This window comes from Diadema antillarum, unplaced genomic scaffold (genome assembly GCF_040938485.1).
Source record: "Diadema antillarum isolate AM-2024a unplaced genomic scaffold, OU_Dant_1.0 seq00000847_RagTag, whole genome shotgun sequence".
In the NCBI taxonomy this organism is placed as follows: Eukaryota; Metazoa; Echinodermata; class Echinoidea; order Diadematoida; family Diadematidae; genus Diadema; species Diadema antillarum.
This window is the reverse complement of record NW_027271721.1, coordinates 1,860,467-1,876,238: the sequence shown is the minus strand read 5'-3', so window position 1 is coordinate 1,876,238 and position 15,772 is coordinate 1,860,467. Positions and strand designations below refer to the sequence as shown.

Sequence of the window (15,772 nt, the reverse complement as noted above, 5' to 3'; positions counted from 1 at the left end):
GTTATATTTTTTGAGTCTGTGGAAAACCTACAAATTCATACAATTCCCAACTGGTTGTTCAGCACTTTGAGTAAAGGGTGTGCTATGTATTTCTATGTACATTATTTCTTTCTTTCATTGTAATACCTTCTCAATCTTATGATCTGATTGAAAAGTTAGATTACAAATTTGACATGTCTGTCTTCACCAATCTGAACTTAGCTTACTGATTGTAATGGCATGCACATCGTGTAATTAATATTGGTTGCCGTGAAACAACATTGCCCGATTCTTTAGTCGAGCAATGTATTTGGTTGAAATTGTGTTGCCCTTTCGATTCTACAAATTCTTGCCAACACTTTGAATGAAGAAGTAATTTAAATCAGTCCCAAGAAATTCACCAGGAGATAATGCTTAGGCATGAAGATAAGGAAGGTTGACGTGCTACACCTCCCACCATTTAATTACTGAATCAGATCTTACCGTCATGGAAGTGGCACTGGAAATTGTGTGTTCGGCATATTTTAGAGCAAGATAGAGAATTATTCAGCGGAACACAAAGCATCTAGGCAGATATTGAATGCAAATGTATTCTGAGTGTAATTTCATTGATTTGTATCAAGAATATTTTAGCCATTGTGTATTCAGCTGTTGTGCAGTTTTAGTCAAACTTCATGTAATTAGTCAGTTGTACGTCCTAAGAAATTTGCCAATGGGTTGTACAGAAACTATTTGTAAATATATGTGTAGCTGCTTCATTATCTAATGTTAAAAGGCTATCTTTTGTTCTCTCTCTCTGTCTCTCTCTCTGTCTGTCTGTCTGTCTGTCTCTCTCTCTCTCTCTCCTTTTCTCTGTAGAAGATGTATAGTCATTCTGTGTTCTTTGCCATCATGAAGAGCTTTACTTGTAAGAAGTAAGAGTGATTTTAACAAGATGTTTGAAGGCGAGTGATCATGTTGCTCTAGTTGTATAGGCAGTCATAATATACTTGGTACTATAGTCAACTGTAGTGTGATAATCAGTAGGGGTAGACATCAGGATCTAAAGGGTCAGGTGATCAGTCCAGGTATGTCATGTGACTATGCCAAATGTAATGGTGAGGGCCCTCTGGAGAATGGCCCTTTTGATTGCATGCTGAATAAATCATCCACCGGGGAACATTGAAAAACAGACCAACTGTAGTCGAGACTTGTGTTTTGAGGTATTTTATTCTCACTACTTATATTGTTTTGTCATCAATATACCATGAGCATTGAATAGGCTGCATTTTCTTTCATTTTTTTTTTAGAGGGCACATTTGTATTTATTTATTCTTTTTTACAGCATAGGAAGCTGGTTGTTTAACCATGTACATGCCAAGGTGGGAGATAGACGGGTCCCGAGTATACTCGGGCAGGTGTTTGTGGGAAATGCCTGTTATAGGAAAAAATCAGCCTGTCCTCAATGGGTTAAGCTGAGAAGCATGAGACCTTATGTTTGTTACAGACCTTTAGATCATAACGGAGAGTGAAGTATTCATTCTCTGACTCTAATGATAGTGGGACACAGGTAGCATTGATTTGGGAATTTTTCTCTCTTCTTTTATTCATTTTAGAATGAATGCTGTAGAGGGTGATGCCAAGTACAGACCTGCAAACACACACTCAAACTTGCACAGATACACAAATACAATCGCATGTCATGATATAAATACATGGAAGTGTACACAGTTATGCAAGAAGAAGTGTGAACAAATGCATGCAGCAATTTCAGTGGTCCTCATTTACATATCCTGTTTCTTAGTGTAGCTATATTTTTTTAAACAAACATTTTGATGGATTTGTTTTGTGTCAAAAATGAGGAGGGGGTCGGGGAGCTGAATAAGACAAAAGAAAACTGTCCTCTCTTTATGATTATTGATGGTATTGTGTCAAATGTGATGTCCATCACTACTGGTATAAACTTTAAGTCTGTAACTGGATGGGATCATGGTTGTGTGTGTGTTTGTGTTTGTCGAGATGTGATTGGAACAATTTGTGTTGAATGTCTGCTCTGTGATCAACTACACATTATACTGAGAAGCACACTTTTTAATTGATCAAGGTTGCAAATGTCAACCTTTCCTGGTGAATGTTGAATTAGTAGAATCTATATTAATGATGTAAATGCCAGCATGTTATTTTTAATGACCAATATTACTAGGGTTTTTGTTTTTGTTTTTGGTTTTTGGTTGTTTTTTGCGTGCTTGTTCATAATTTTGGTCCTTTTTTTTATGCACTGGCCCACTTGACATGGGTTAAAGATCAGTGTCTTTAAACAAGACTACCTCCAAACTGAATGTTTAGTATTTGACCACTGGCCTTTGTATCTGTCATTGATGTGTTGACAGATGAGTGGACTGATGTACTAAATGTGTAATTCAGTATTTGCCAAAGCATTTTAATGAAAACAGGTTTAGGTTTAGACTAGATCTTCATGTTTATTCCTTGGGTTTGCCTATAAGCTATTGCAGTAATCTAAAGTGTACAATTGTGAAGGTTGAAACATGACTAGTAATTCTCCATCTACCCAACCTCTTTACCATTATCCAAATAATATTGTTTTCCCTTATCCACTTTATGCATTGCCATGCTGTCTGTGCTTTGTGTACCCTTTGTTTATTTTTTATTTTTAAATCAACCCAGCCTGTGCCATTTTTGCAACCCAAAGTGTACATTTATGTCCAATTTGTGATCCATATACCCTCTTTGTCTTTTCATTCCTATGGCTTTGTATGCCACCAAATTATTTCAAACGATGACAGTGATATGTCATTTCTGGATTGCTGAATGCAGCTGTTGCGCGTATGCCCATTGTACAATTCTTGTGTGGTTGTAGTTCTGCTGCATTTAGTGCAGTACTAAAGTATATATGTGAATAAAAGACAACAGAAAAAAAGGAGATATATATAAAATGTTAGATGCATAGATGAATAGAAATAGAAAAAGCATATGTTTTTCTCCTTTTTTTATTGCTGTGAATAATTCTTATTTAATAACCCACACAAAAGAAAAAAAAAATGTAAGTTATGATCAAGAGACACCATCCACAGGTGTTATAGTAATTTTTTTTTTTCGTCCAATACTGATGGCAGTAACATAAGAAAAGGCTTGTAATTGTTCATATTTTTCAAACATCAAAATGTGCTTGGAAAGTTCATGGTTTTCTACTTAACAAACAGACCTGTTGATAGAAATCAAAACATTTCAGTCTTAAACTCAGGTGGTCACTGAAAAATTTAATGGCATTTTGGATGGTTGTTGGGGAAAAAAAACACGCAAAACTATCGTACCATCAACCTGCAAATATCTATGTCGAGTATAAAGGGTCCTAGATCCATTAAACAAAATAAACACATTATGATATCACCTTGCATGACTGTTAGAATTTAGCTGCTACTCGTGTTTATAAAAAGGGGGAGATGATCACAAATAATCATTTCTCATTGAAGACTTTATTTTGCAACTTTTCCATATAGTAAAGGAATGTCTTACTGCAGAAGACTGCATTGTTTCTGCATTATTGAGCAGTCTAGTTCAGATTTTGTTTTCCTCGTTAAAGATGTCTGCGGCAGTCAACGTTCTTGAACCTAGGACTTCTAGTCTGAGAGCTCATGGTCATATCCACTGACCCACAGCAGCTTCTCCTACTCATTCCACAAATCACAGAGCCTATGACTGCCATGACTTATGATATCATATTTTTACTTTTAGCAAGCTTTACACATCTTTTCTTACTGAGCATCACTGCCATGCAAAGTAATGAGAGAAACCCAATAACTTTGCAGAGCAAACTCTGAGTCCAATAATCTTTCTGTCAAGTCGCTACTGGCGGGATAAAACCTTAGTCACAAGAATTTGGTATCATTATGTGGAACCAAAGGAGAAGGAAACCCGCTTTAGGGGTTTGTATACGTTGTTCTACCCACTTGTTCCTCCCACTTGTTCCTTTGGAATATTCCTGGGACTTTGAAGGATATCTGTTCATACAAGGCATGGATGATGCACTAAAACACTGTTTTTGTTTGTACATCTTTTTCATCTCTGCTTTTTACCCACATCATCAGGTTATCACTTGAGGTCAATGGGTTCACAGGTCTTGGGATGCCAGGCGTAGGAGTCTTCTAGGAAAGCGCCCCCTGGAGACGACTTCCCACAACATCCTCCCCCGCTCTCCAACTGACAGATCCTCTTTCATCCTTGACCCTTCTAAAGGGGGTCACAATGGACCAATCAACTTCGAGTATCACCTAGTAATACAATGCATTGTGTGTTATCATGAGAGTACATAGTACAGTATTTGGCACAGGTTTGGCAGAACCTAATAGATTGTAAGATGCATCTAGTTCCATTTGCTCTCGGATGGCCATTTGTTATCAGTCTATGCAGAAAAAATTCCATAATATATTAGTACAGGTATATGCGGCACTAAACACAGGAGCGGACAAACACAGTATTGTATATTTGACCAACAAATTTAGTAAAGCTGCTTCAAAGATTATGATAGGTCTGTTTAAAACAGACGTAAAACTCACTTATAAAGTCTTCGGATATCTTCCATCCTGTATTACAACTTGTACTAGAAGGCAGATATAGAGACCAAATATCCCTCTAAAATTGACCTTTTTCACGTCCAGACTGAGCCCCAACCTGCGGCACTCTAAGTTATGGCGGCATTCTCCTGTAAAGCTCCAGAATTCATTTTCTTTTTTTTTAGTGCATGATTTCAATATTTCTTGTTAAACTGCCAATTGTTTACTGGTAGTTTCTTTTCAGTGAAAATAGAAATATATTCAAGAATATGCTCATTTATGAAAAGAAATGAAAAATAACATATATATAAAGATTTACAATAAACAGGCTTCCAGTATATATAAAACAAAGGAGTCACATATATGTGTAGATACATACATGTATAAGAGTCAGTGAATTGAAGCATTTTCATGTTGAGTTTGTTCATATGAGGAGAGAGATGAGATGGCAACCGTCCATGTGGGTAGCTTGCGGGAATAACACGTGTAATCAGCAATCATGTATACAGTTTTTTATAGAAACATATTTTTGTTTGTACAGATAGGAGGGGGTATGGAACCCCCAGAGCAACTGTCAATTGAGAGAGGTCAGCTAGATAATTTTACTGTTTTTAGCTGAAGAGTAGACGTAACTTCTACATACTGTATACAGTCGATTCTGTTCCATTTTTTGTTCTCTGTAATCATAGTCAAGAGAGAATAGATGTGAAGAATGATGTCTAGAGTTTTCTAGACAATATTGATGGATTTATAGAGCCGTTTAAGAGAATATATCTAAAAGCATCCTGGAAATTTGCTCTCGGCTATATTGATTCATCTTTGACTCTACAAGAAAGAGAAAGGAATGATTAGTAGTAATGGACCGATGTATAATGGGAGGTCTCACAGTTGTAGATGTAAAGTCGAGTGATAAGTAGGTTTAGAAACTGAAGAATGTATCAAAGAGTTACTTAGTCGGTAGTAGAAACGTTAACAACAAGGAACATTTGCAAACAAGATTTTTACTGCACTGTACAGAGACCTATAGTGGGTATTTGTATATGATTATTACTGTTATTCTGCAATTTCTTAATATAAAATACAGGTTTGACTGTTATGAAACGAAACGTTGTTGAGCGCAATAATCTGTTGGGTTTTCATTACTACCGCCGATGTGGCTGCTAGGATGATAAAACCCAGGCAGACTCTTTTGCTACAGAGTAAATTTATAGTGAGAGTCAATAATACAGTTTGCTAGCTAATTTTCAGACAATATTATTTCAATGTGAAGTACTATTACACCTAGTTATCATCCATGGAATTCTTAGACATTCAGATATCTCTGTTCATATGAGGGAAATAAAACCAAGCCAGCATCATCATGTATATATATATTGGAATGATAGACTGATGTTTACTAATGAAGTTACAGATAAAGCTGCAAGAACGGTGTCATTATCTTGCATATTTGCCAATGTTCCTGTAAAGAGAACGGATTATCATGTGTGTTAGATTCAATATTGCATTTGTTATGTAGATTTAATGTGTTCTACTGTATTTTTGTGTCAAGAGACCTTCAGTTTGAGGGAGTTTTTGTGTTGGTGGTTTTTTTTTTTTTGGGGGGGGGGGGCGGAGTGGGTGGAGGATTCTTCGAGAAACTGCTGTTTTGCTGCAAATGCACTGGTTACAACAAAGCAATAAAAACACACAAATCATTGGTTCTATCACTGATGTACGTGTATCACTTTAATGAGATTTTCAGTTCTGTTATGTATCAGTGCAGAAAATCGGCTTCTGCCAGTATGTGCACTAACACTGGAGGCACATTCTGCCGTCCAAGCACCACTTACAGGGTTATACCCTCACATAGTTCCTCTAGGTTTGACGTAGCCTGAATTTTCTGTTTCTCTTTAGAAATATTAGATGCATGCAGTTACATGACCAAAACTGCAAAGTTGCCACTGACGTAAACGTGTGTACCACAATGTGTTTGTATGTGCTTGTCTTTCAGCATTTTTTTACTCTCAAAATGGCATAAATTCTGTAACACCCCATGATAATTTCCCCTTTCTTCTCTCTCTCTTTGATTTCTCAAATCTATCTTTCACAATCTTCATTTATATTCTAATCATTTTGTGGTTGTTTAATAGTTTTATGCCCATACTTCTTAACAGCAAACATCAATCTGATAAGTTACACATGACAATCAAATCAAAAGGGGTTCATGTTGGCAACGCACAAGACCCACTTACAACTCAAAAATTAAAATCAAAGACATGAAACGACTAGAATCACCGTTGGCAATTTGATGCCAATAATTTCTCTCCACAAAGAGGCTCCCATTGTTACTCAAAGATGCTTTGCTGCTTCTTATCAAGTTATCTCATATATTGTGTTTGTATATCATATTGGTTTATGTTTGTACTTATAGTTTTCTATGCAAATACATAAAGATTCTGTTTCTCTCTAGGAGCTCATATTCGAAAAGAGTTTATGAATCCATTGGTTTGAATGCGTGTCACTCAAGAGATTAATTGTTCCATTCATTTTCTTTGTTGTTGTTCATTCAGAAATTGTTCATCTGAAATTATGACTGAAATTAATTTGAGCAAATACATGTATAGCTTGAAGCTCGTGACAACTTTGCTGAATAGATTCTGCATTTCCTGTGTCTGTTGGACGAAGTACTTAAACTGTTATCATCTTGGATAGTTGATCAGTATTCAATGTTTTACACACTCTGCGAATGGTTCTTAGTCATGGAGGGGAGAGTTAGACACTGCCAGCAGCTAGCCTCTGTTCAAGGCTCATGTACATGTTGTAACACTGATTTGTACTGCACACGACATGCAGCTGGCTGGAGGGAAAATGATGGGATTTACGCAAGCCTCTTCTCAGTTCTACCAAATGGTTAGTGAAGTGATGGCTGATGAAGGAATGAACCCTTGGAAATGTGGTTGGTTAGGCAAGGAATTTGAAGTGAACAAATGGTCTCATAATTAAGAACATTTTATGTACAATAGCATATTAACTAAAATTCTTCCAGGTAACACAAATCTGCAAATTAACATTTTCTCCATTTTACAAAAAATATAAAATAAAATAAGATGGCATTAGCAAAACTGATTCTGACTAAACTTTACAGGTCATGTGTGTCAATTCATTGGTCAAAACTATCACACACACACACACACACACACACACACACAGAAAAACAAAACACCAAGCTTCTGGCAAGCTTACTAATGACAAAATTCACAATAAAATGGGACACCTATTATAAACACATAACATGTATTAATTGTTCCATTTTTGTGTCTAAGCAAAAATTTCACCTTATCCATAGTTCATGAAAGAGGCAAATGTTAGACCTTCTGAGAACTTTCGAGATTATCATAAGAAAGATGTGACCAAGAATCCCCCCATCATCAAAAGAGATTTCAAGAGTCAATCCTACATGGGATGCAAAACACAGGTGACTCATTGTGCCGACCCTACTGCCCCCGAGAGGAAAAGACCGTTTGAATCATGTTCACATCAGCTGGTAGTTCCAACATTAAGATGTTTACATACCAACTTGCACGTGTGCGTACTGGTACTTCCGTAACAACTAAATTATTTATATTTGTACAATAATTTAAATTATCAATATGAATAATAAGCACCAGTGAAACTGGTAAATTGTTTCTTTGTATTCCCTTGTTTTTTTCTACTTCTGAAGATTTGCCATAATTGTTGTATTCAATTCAGAAAATTACAGTCCAGTCCTCCTCAACTACGTGTAGATTCGTGTAAAACTCAGATAATGTCTTGTGTTGTTTTGTTCATTATTTTTCAAGTTGTTCTTACTGTAAATACATGAAACAAAAAGTATTATGTGATTGTAGAAACAATACACGGGACACTCCATATTATGTATTTAGGCTGAGATAAGTAACGACAGATAAAAGTTTACCAACTCAGATATTTATTTGCCATTGTTGTGCGAAGGTTTATGGAAGAAAATATTTATTCCAGGAGTGTGTGTTTATCATTTGATATGCTGAATAAAATTAGACACTAAAATCAAGAGCCATGTATGTCTTAGTGGTTTGTGGTCTGTCATAATTCTCTGAATTGCATAGTAGAGCATGTAAACAACTTTGTAGCTCTTGCTATTATCATTACACACACACACACACACATATATACAGTTAACAATAACATTATTCAAACCCTGAGAAATTATTAGTTTTGAGCAGATTTCTTACAGGTGAAGGATGGAATGATGGTGATTGGGTGTTAACTTTTTATTCTTATTTGTCCTCTATAAATTGACATTAATTCCAGTTTCACCTCATTTGCATAATAATAGAAATGTTGAGATATAACACCCAATCGCCATCACTCTATCCTTTACTAGAAAGAAATCTGCTCGCAACTAAAATTTTCTCAGGAGTATGAATAATTTTGTTAACTGTATATATATATATATATATATATATATACATACATATATATATATATTCATATATATATATATATATATATATATTGTATATATCTATGTACTGTATGTCTAATATATATATAAAGTGTATATATATATATACATATGCTTCCACTCTGCTTGTACTGTAGATTATGTATTTTCTCTATTTGAGAAAGATATTTGCCGTGCAAAGGTAAACAGAAATGGAATGATGTAATGACATAGAACAGGTACTGTACATGTACAGTACAATGTACACAAACGAAGGAAGTGGTGCTCTTCTCAGCTTACTGTTGTATGTATGGCATCTTTTGCAACAACATAATTATGAAATGTGGTCATTACAAAGCAGGCTTGTCATGCCTGTTTGATTGTGTATAGAATTCTAGTACCATGTATTATTGAAGTACAACAGTCTTACAGGGAACTTTTTTATTTAACAAGAAACTTTAATATAAAACAGTACAGTGCACTCGTGTTATAACGAACACAGTTATAACGAAATTCCGGTTACAACGAAGTAAAATTTAGGCTGCAACATTATTCACTCTATGTATTTTTATTGTTTGTTTGGTTATAACAAAATGGAAGATTAAACGAGAACTTACCGTTTGAAGTTTAATATTAATTTTATGAGTAATTGGAGGGTGAGATTACGTCATATATGAGATCCCGCTAGTGCGCGCGCCACTCAATATTAGAAGCAAGAATGTGACCACTGATGTAGGAAGATAACGAGAGATTAAGTTACCGTTTGAAATTTGGGGGAGGGTGAGGCGGGACGTAATCTCACCCTCCAATTACTCATAAAATTAATATTAAACTTCAAACGGTAAGTTCTCGTTTAATCTTCCATTTTATATCGTAATTTCGTGAGAGATTACGTCATATATGAGATTTCGAAGCCAGTGGTTACATTCTCGAGGCAACCCCCCCAAAAGGGGTAGGCAGCATACCTTAGATAGAGGTTCCATTGCAATTCTCATTCAGGCTGAATGTTGCATAGATATTGTGTCTCCAAGAGTTCACAAGTTCAGGCAGTTCAAGACACGTCTGCTCAAATCTTAGGGCTTCACAGTCTATTTTTTGATAATTGTTTCTACAAAGTTTTTCTCAGCAGGACAGGGCTTGTTGTAGTACTTGCGAAAGGTTCTTTCGTTGGCCCAGCCGGCTTGCGCAAGTATCTTAGATACTGGGAAATTTCCCTTAATGGCTGCGGAGGTAGACGCTGCCCGAGTAGAGTGCGCCTTGTAGATCCCTGTATCAATACCCGCAGCCTCCAAAACCTCCTTAATCCAGCGAGCGATTGTTTGAGAGGATACCCTGTGATACGGTTTCTTGTAGCTAACAAAAAGGTACCGTTCACTAGCTCTGATCCTGCGGGTCCTTCCGATGTATTCCTGCAAGTACCTGACCACACAAAGTCTCCTGTCTGGTGGGTATGCCTGGAGCTTGACAGTGTGTGAGTAATTTCCAGGCTTGCTATGTTTTAGGAGATCATGAAGGTGAAAAGTGACTGCATTCTCTCTTAACACCATATCATCCAAGCTTAGGTAGTGTAATGATTGAATCCTTTGTGCTGAGATTAATGCAATAATCACACACAACTTAAGCGTCAATTTTTTCAGGTCCAATACGTGCGCTGGGGACCAAGAACGAAGAAAATTGAAAACAAGGTTAACGTCCCACGTTTCCATGTATCTAGGCTTGGGTGGGCGTAGCTGAAAGACTCCCTTCATAAACCTCTGGATAAAGGGATGGTTTCCAACTGTAAACATAGTATCTCGAAGTATCACAAATGAAGAAAGAGCACTCCGTGCTAAGTATATGACACTATATCCTGCCCCTTTTTCAAAGAAAATGTCACTCAGGAATTCCAGGACAGCTTGAACATCTGAATACAAGTAGTTGCTGCATTTCTTGTCACAAAATGCTTTCCATTTGTTTATGTACACTGCATACTGTTTTTTAGTCCCTTTTCTCCAAGAGGAGGCCATTACAGCAATTATCCGTGCATTCAATCCCGCATCTCTGAAGGGGTTGCACAGAACCTGCAAGCAAGAAGATCAATCTGAGTGTGAAGTGGGTGAGGAGTGTTAGAAACTGGCAATGTTAGTAAGGATTCACTCCTATGAATAACAAGTGGTTCCTCATTCATCATCCTGTTTAGGAGAGGAAACCATGGCTGGCTTGGCCATTTTGGGACTACTAGTATCCCAGCTGCATTATCAGATTTGATTTTTTGAATGCACTTAGCAACTAAGCAGAAAGGAGGAAATGCATAAAAGTACCACTTTCCCCAATCGAGAGTAAAGGCATCAACAGCCTTGGCATGTGGGTCGGGCAGCCATGTGACATAGTTCTCTACCTGCTTGTTAAGTCTGGAGGCAAATAGGTCTATTTCTGGTGTCCCAAAACGTGAGGTTATTTCTTGGAAAACTGTGCGGTCAAGCATCCATTCTGTGCGGTCATTGAAATTTCTAGACATGCGGTCTGCCTCCACATTCAGCTTTCCTGGCAAGTGTGCTGCTGTGACCCAAATTTTATGAGTTTCACACCACTGCCAAATCTCTCGGGCTGCCCGATCACAGTCAAGGGATTTAATGCCTCCCATGTTGTTAATGTACGCAACAGCAGTACTGTTATCTAGCCGTAACAAGACATGAATGTTTTGTGAATTAGAACAGAAGGACTCGAGTCCCATGCCAGCAGCCAGGGTCTCCAGATAATTAATCTTATTCTCCCTGGCTTTTTGCAGCTCGTCTTCATTCCATCTACCCCCTGTATGGGTGGTATGATCAGATGCCCCCCAGCCTTTGCCACTGGCATCCGTGCACAATTCGAGCATAGGTTTAGGGTGTCGTAAGGGTGAGAAAGCAGACTGCACATTGTCTATCCACCATTGCAGCTCTCGTTTTGCTTCCAAAGATAGGCTCATTTTTCTGTCAAAATGCCCCTTATTAATTTTGAGTGCTTTGATTTTGTCCCTTTCTAAAGCCCTGTAATAGAGCTGTCCATACTGGACTGCGGGAAATGATGCTACCATTTTCCCGATAATTCTAGCCACCTGCCTGATACTGGGGTTTGCTATTTGCATAAGTTCAGTGCACAAGGACTGTATTTCCTCTGATTTGTTATCAGGCAGTCGAATTGTCATGGTCTGAGTACGGTATTGAGAATGAAACCAAGAAATTGTATTTCTCGAGTGGGGCATAGTACTGATTTATCTGGGTGTACCAAGAACCCAAGTTGTGCAAGGATGCTAGTGGTTTCCAAAACCGTTTGCAAAGTTTGATTCTCACTTTCTCCAATAATCAGTATATCGTCAAGGTACCCAATTACTACATGCCCTTGCTCTCTCAGTAATGTGAATGCAGGTTTCAGTAGTTTAGTGAACAACCTTGGCGCCGTGCTCAGGCCATTAGGCAGTACTTTGAATTGCCAAAGTTGATTTTTGCAGGAGAACTTTAAGAACTTCCTGTGTGCTGGGTGCACAGGTACTGTATAGTACGCGTCCCGAAGGTTGACTGAAGCTAAGAAGCTATTTTCTGAAATGAGTTCAATAGCAGTATGGATATTTTCCATCTTAAAATGCTGGTACTGGAGATGTTTGTTGAGATCAGACAGGTCTAGGATAACGCGTGTACCCCCATCTTTTTTAGGCCGTGTAAAAATATTAGACACGTATTCTCCAGTTTCCCTCTGGCACTGTTCAATTACTCCCTTGTCACGGAGTTTAGAAATTTCGAGATCAATATCAGCCTCTTCGGCTTTATCACATCGAAAAAGGTAAGGGGGTTTAGTTCTAGATGGTGCACCCATCTCTTTACTGAATTCAAGCCTGTAACCACTTACAGCATTTAGCACATGTGGGTCTGAAGTAATTTTGCGCCACTTTGGGAAGAATTGCTTCAGTCGACCTCCTACCACAGGTTCTACATTATCATGATGACATAGCTTTGCATGATCACTAGAAAGGGATGTTATATTTACCTCGTCAGTTAAACTGGAGGTTATCGTGCTCTCTTCATCCCTGAGCCTTGCTTGCTCCCGCAGTGCGGTTGGTGCTGGCTGGGATGTGTGAAGGTGTGGGGAGCTAGCGGCTTCCCTCTCCCCTTGGGGCGCTGGCCTAAAAAAGCATGGCTGGTAGCTCCAGTCCACGGTCCTTTTGCACCTGTAGGCCTAGTCACATCACTTGTGCTTGCACGAGATGTAGTCCAGCCCACGTCGCGGTACTGTTGGGGCAAATTCGAGCTTCCTGATGTAATCTTGCTCCTGCCCTTGCCATATGCACTCCTGCCATAGTCATATGGGCTGAAACGCTGCTTTTTGTATTGTCTGCTATGCTCACTCCTGAGGACACCCTCAGTTGCTTTTTGTTCATCTCTTATGTCTTTCATTTGCTTTCCCAGGTCGTCACCGAAAAGGAATTTGGAGACCGGTGTAGAGGGCTTGCAGAGATGTTGGAATTGATAACCAATGTCTGGTTTCATGAATTCCTTACGTAAGGAATTTAGCTCAAAGTTTGCACTGCACAGAAGTGCTAGTGCATCTTGTTGCTGTTCAGTAATATCCTGTGCTGACACTGTATGTATGTAGGCATTGATGCCTCTCGTGAGATTCTTTTGGAGTCTCTGAAATTTGAGGTCTCGTGTCTTTGAAAAGGCAGGTAGCCCATTCCAGATTCTTTGGTTGACTTTCGGCACATCCACCAGCTCAGTTGCTGGGAATGGGGTATTTAGTGATCGTTTCATCTACCACTTTGGGCTCAAGCTGGTGGGTCAGAAGGTAGGCTGTAGACTTAGCAATTTCTGGGTCAATGGGGGAACCAACTTCCTCAGCCACAGCAAATTTGGCTGCAATGTTTGGAACTTTTTCCACTACAGGAGGGGGAACTTCGCCTTCTTCAATATCAAATTTGTCATCCTGACAACTATCCCCTTGACCTGGTTGGATAATCACAGAGTGTTCATCCACATCTCGGCCCAGAAATGGTGCCGCATATTCATCATCATAATGGCAGTCAGTATCTGCCGAGTCTGAAGGGGAGTATTCAGAACGAGTCCTGATACTCTTTCCATTGCCACCGCCTTCACGGGCTGGTGTCTGCTTTGCCGACTGTGCCTCCACAAATTGAACAACCACGGCTAATTGGCCTTCAAGCTTGCCGAGTCTATCCTCCAAAGTTGAAACTTTAGAGGCCAGTTTGGCAGGTGGTTTCACTGTTTTGTTTGCACCGGTACTACCACTAGGGTTAGCACTGCTTGTAGTTGCAGTAGTACTATTACTAGTACCTGCCTTGCCGGCTCTAGTAGGCATTTTACCTTTGGCTGTCGCAGTTTTCTGCTTGCACTCTTGTGCGTGTTGTTCTCCGCGACCCCCGCCGGTGGCTGCCGGGGACGCGACTGCTGTCAGCAGCGGTGGTGCGGCTGCGCCGCCCACGTTTGGAACGTTGGTCGAAGACATAAATTCCGTTGCTGTTCAGCTGAAGAATGATCGTAAAAACCAGAAAAAACCTGGCAAAACCTCCCGTTGAGGTAACTTTAGCTATTATGTCTATCCAACTCGAACGAAACTTGAATTTTCAAGTGCAATTCCGGCGAATTTTCCGATGCACAGAAATTCGCGTGTTAGCAAGATGGCGGCGACTAACGAATTGAGTGGCGCGCGCACTAGCGGGATCTCATATATGACGTAATCTCTCACGAAATTACGATATAAAATTTCGATATACAAAAGAAAACTGCCGGTCCCGAGCACTTCGTTATAATGGGAGGCCACTGTATACCATGGTAATTCTTCATTTTAATTACTTCAAGACAAAGCACAAACACACACACACACACACACACACCCACCATACCCTGTTCCTACACCTGTGCCACTCCACTTCAGATATTATGAGTCAAATGTATGCATGTGTGTGTGTGAACAATTGTCGATGAAGATTATTCACAGTATTGTGCAGTATTTTCGTGCACATTTTGTTTCAAATTTTCTCACCACTCTTCAGAATTTCTCATCACTCTTGAAAAAAATACACAAATGATCAAACTGCAATTATTTGTCATGCATTATAGCTTCTTCAGAATAATTTACATTTGATAAGTGTTTTCTTTTTAACATATCAACAAAAATAATTTATTTTCCAATCACTGACACGTACCATGTACTTTGTAATGCAAATAACAATTTAACAGTGCAAGCTTTGACAAGCACGTGCAATTGACTCTTTAACATACCAATTTACATTCACTTTGTACACCAGGTTGTAAATGTATTGCATTGGCTGTAAATGTATCACAGTCGTGATTCATGCAATGACATTTGTAACATACAGATTTGTTTTTCTTATATCATAAATGATGCATGTACAACTGCACTCAGAGCAATTTATAAACACCCACTTTCACGAAATACACTTGCAGATGCACACTGTAATACATACTGTGCACAACAGGTCCAAAGAGATGGAAAGATTTGGAAAGATAATACATGTATGTTGCCTTCAAAAATTAATGATACAGTGTAATGCCCTTTAGAAACACAATACAAGGTACATTTAGTATACCACAACCTCTTTCTAATCAACCGCAATGGGTTAAATGCAAGACTACCTACCATGCGTAGTCAATAAACATGTATATTACATGAAGAGACTTGATTGTTTGAGCATTCACAGAGAAATGGGGAGGGAATTAGGCAGGGCAGTGACATGCACATACAAATTGTACACTGATCACTGCCTCAAAAATAAGCTTTAAATTGATATTCATCAAATTTGATATATATT

The 15,772-nt window shown here is 38.6% G+C and overlaps 1 protein-coding gene across 1 annotated transcript in view; it reads left to right on the top strand.

Annotated features, from left to right (window-relative positions):
- Nucleotides 1–4,288, top strand: part of LOC139740358 (poly(rC)-binding protein 3-like) — a 62,844-nt gene extending 58,556 nt beyond the window's left edge. Inside the window, exon 12 of the mRNA XM_071650952.1 lies at nucleotides 4,065–4,288. Within this exon, the coding sequence (XP_071507053.1) occupies nucleotides 4,065–4,125 (61 nt within the window). The 3' untranslated portion in view covers nucleotides 4,126–4,288. The remainder of the gene's footprint in view (nucleotides 1–4,064) is intronic.
- The last annotated feature ends 11,484 nt before the right edge of the window (nucleotides 4,289–15,772 follow it).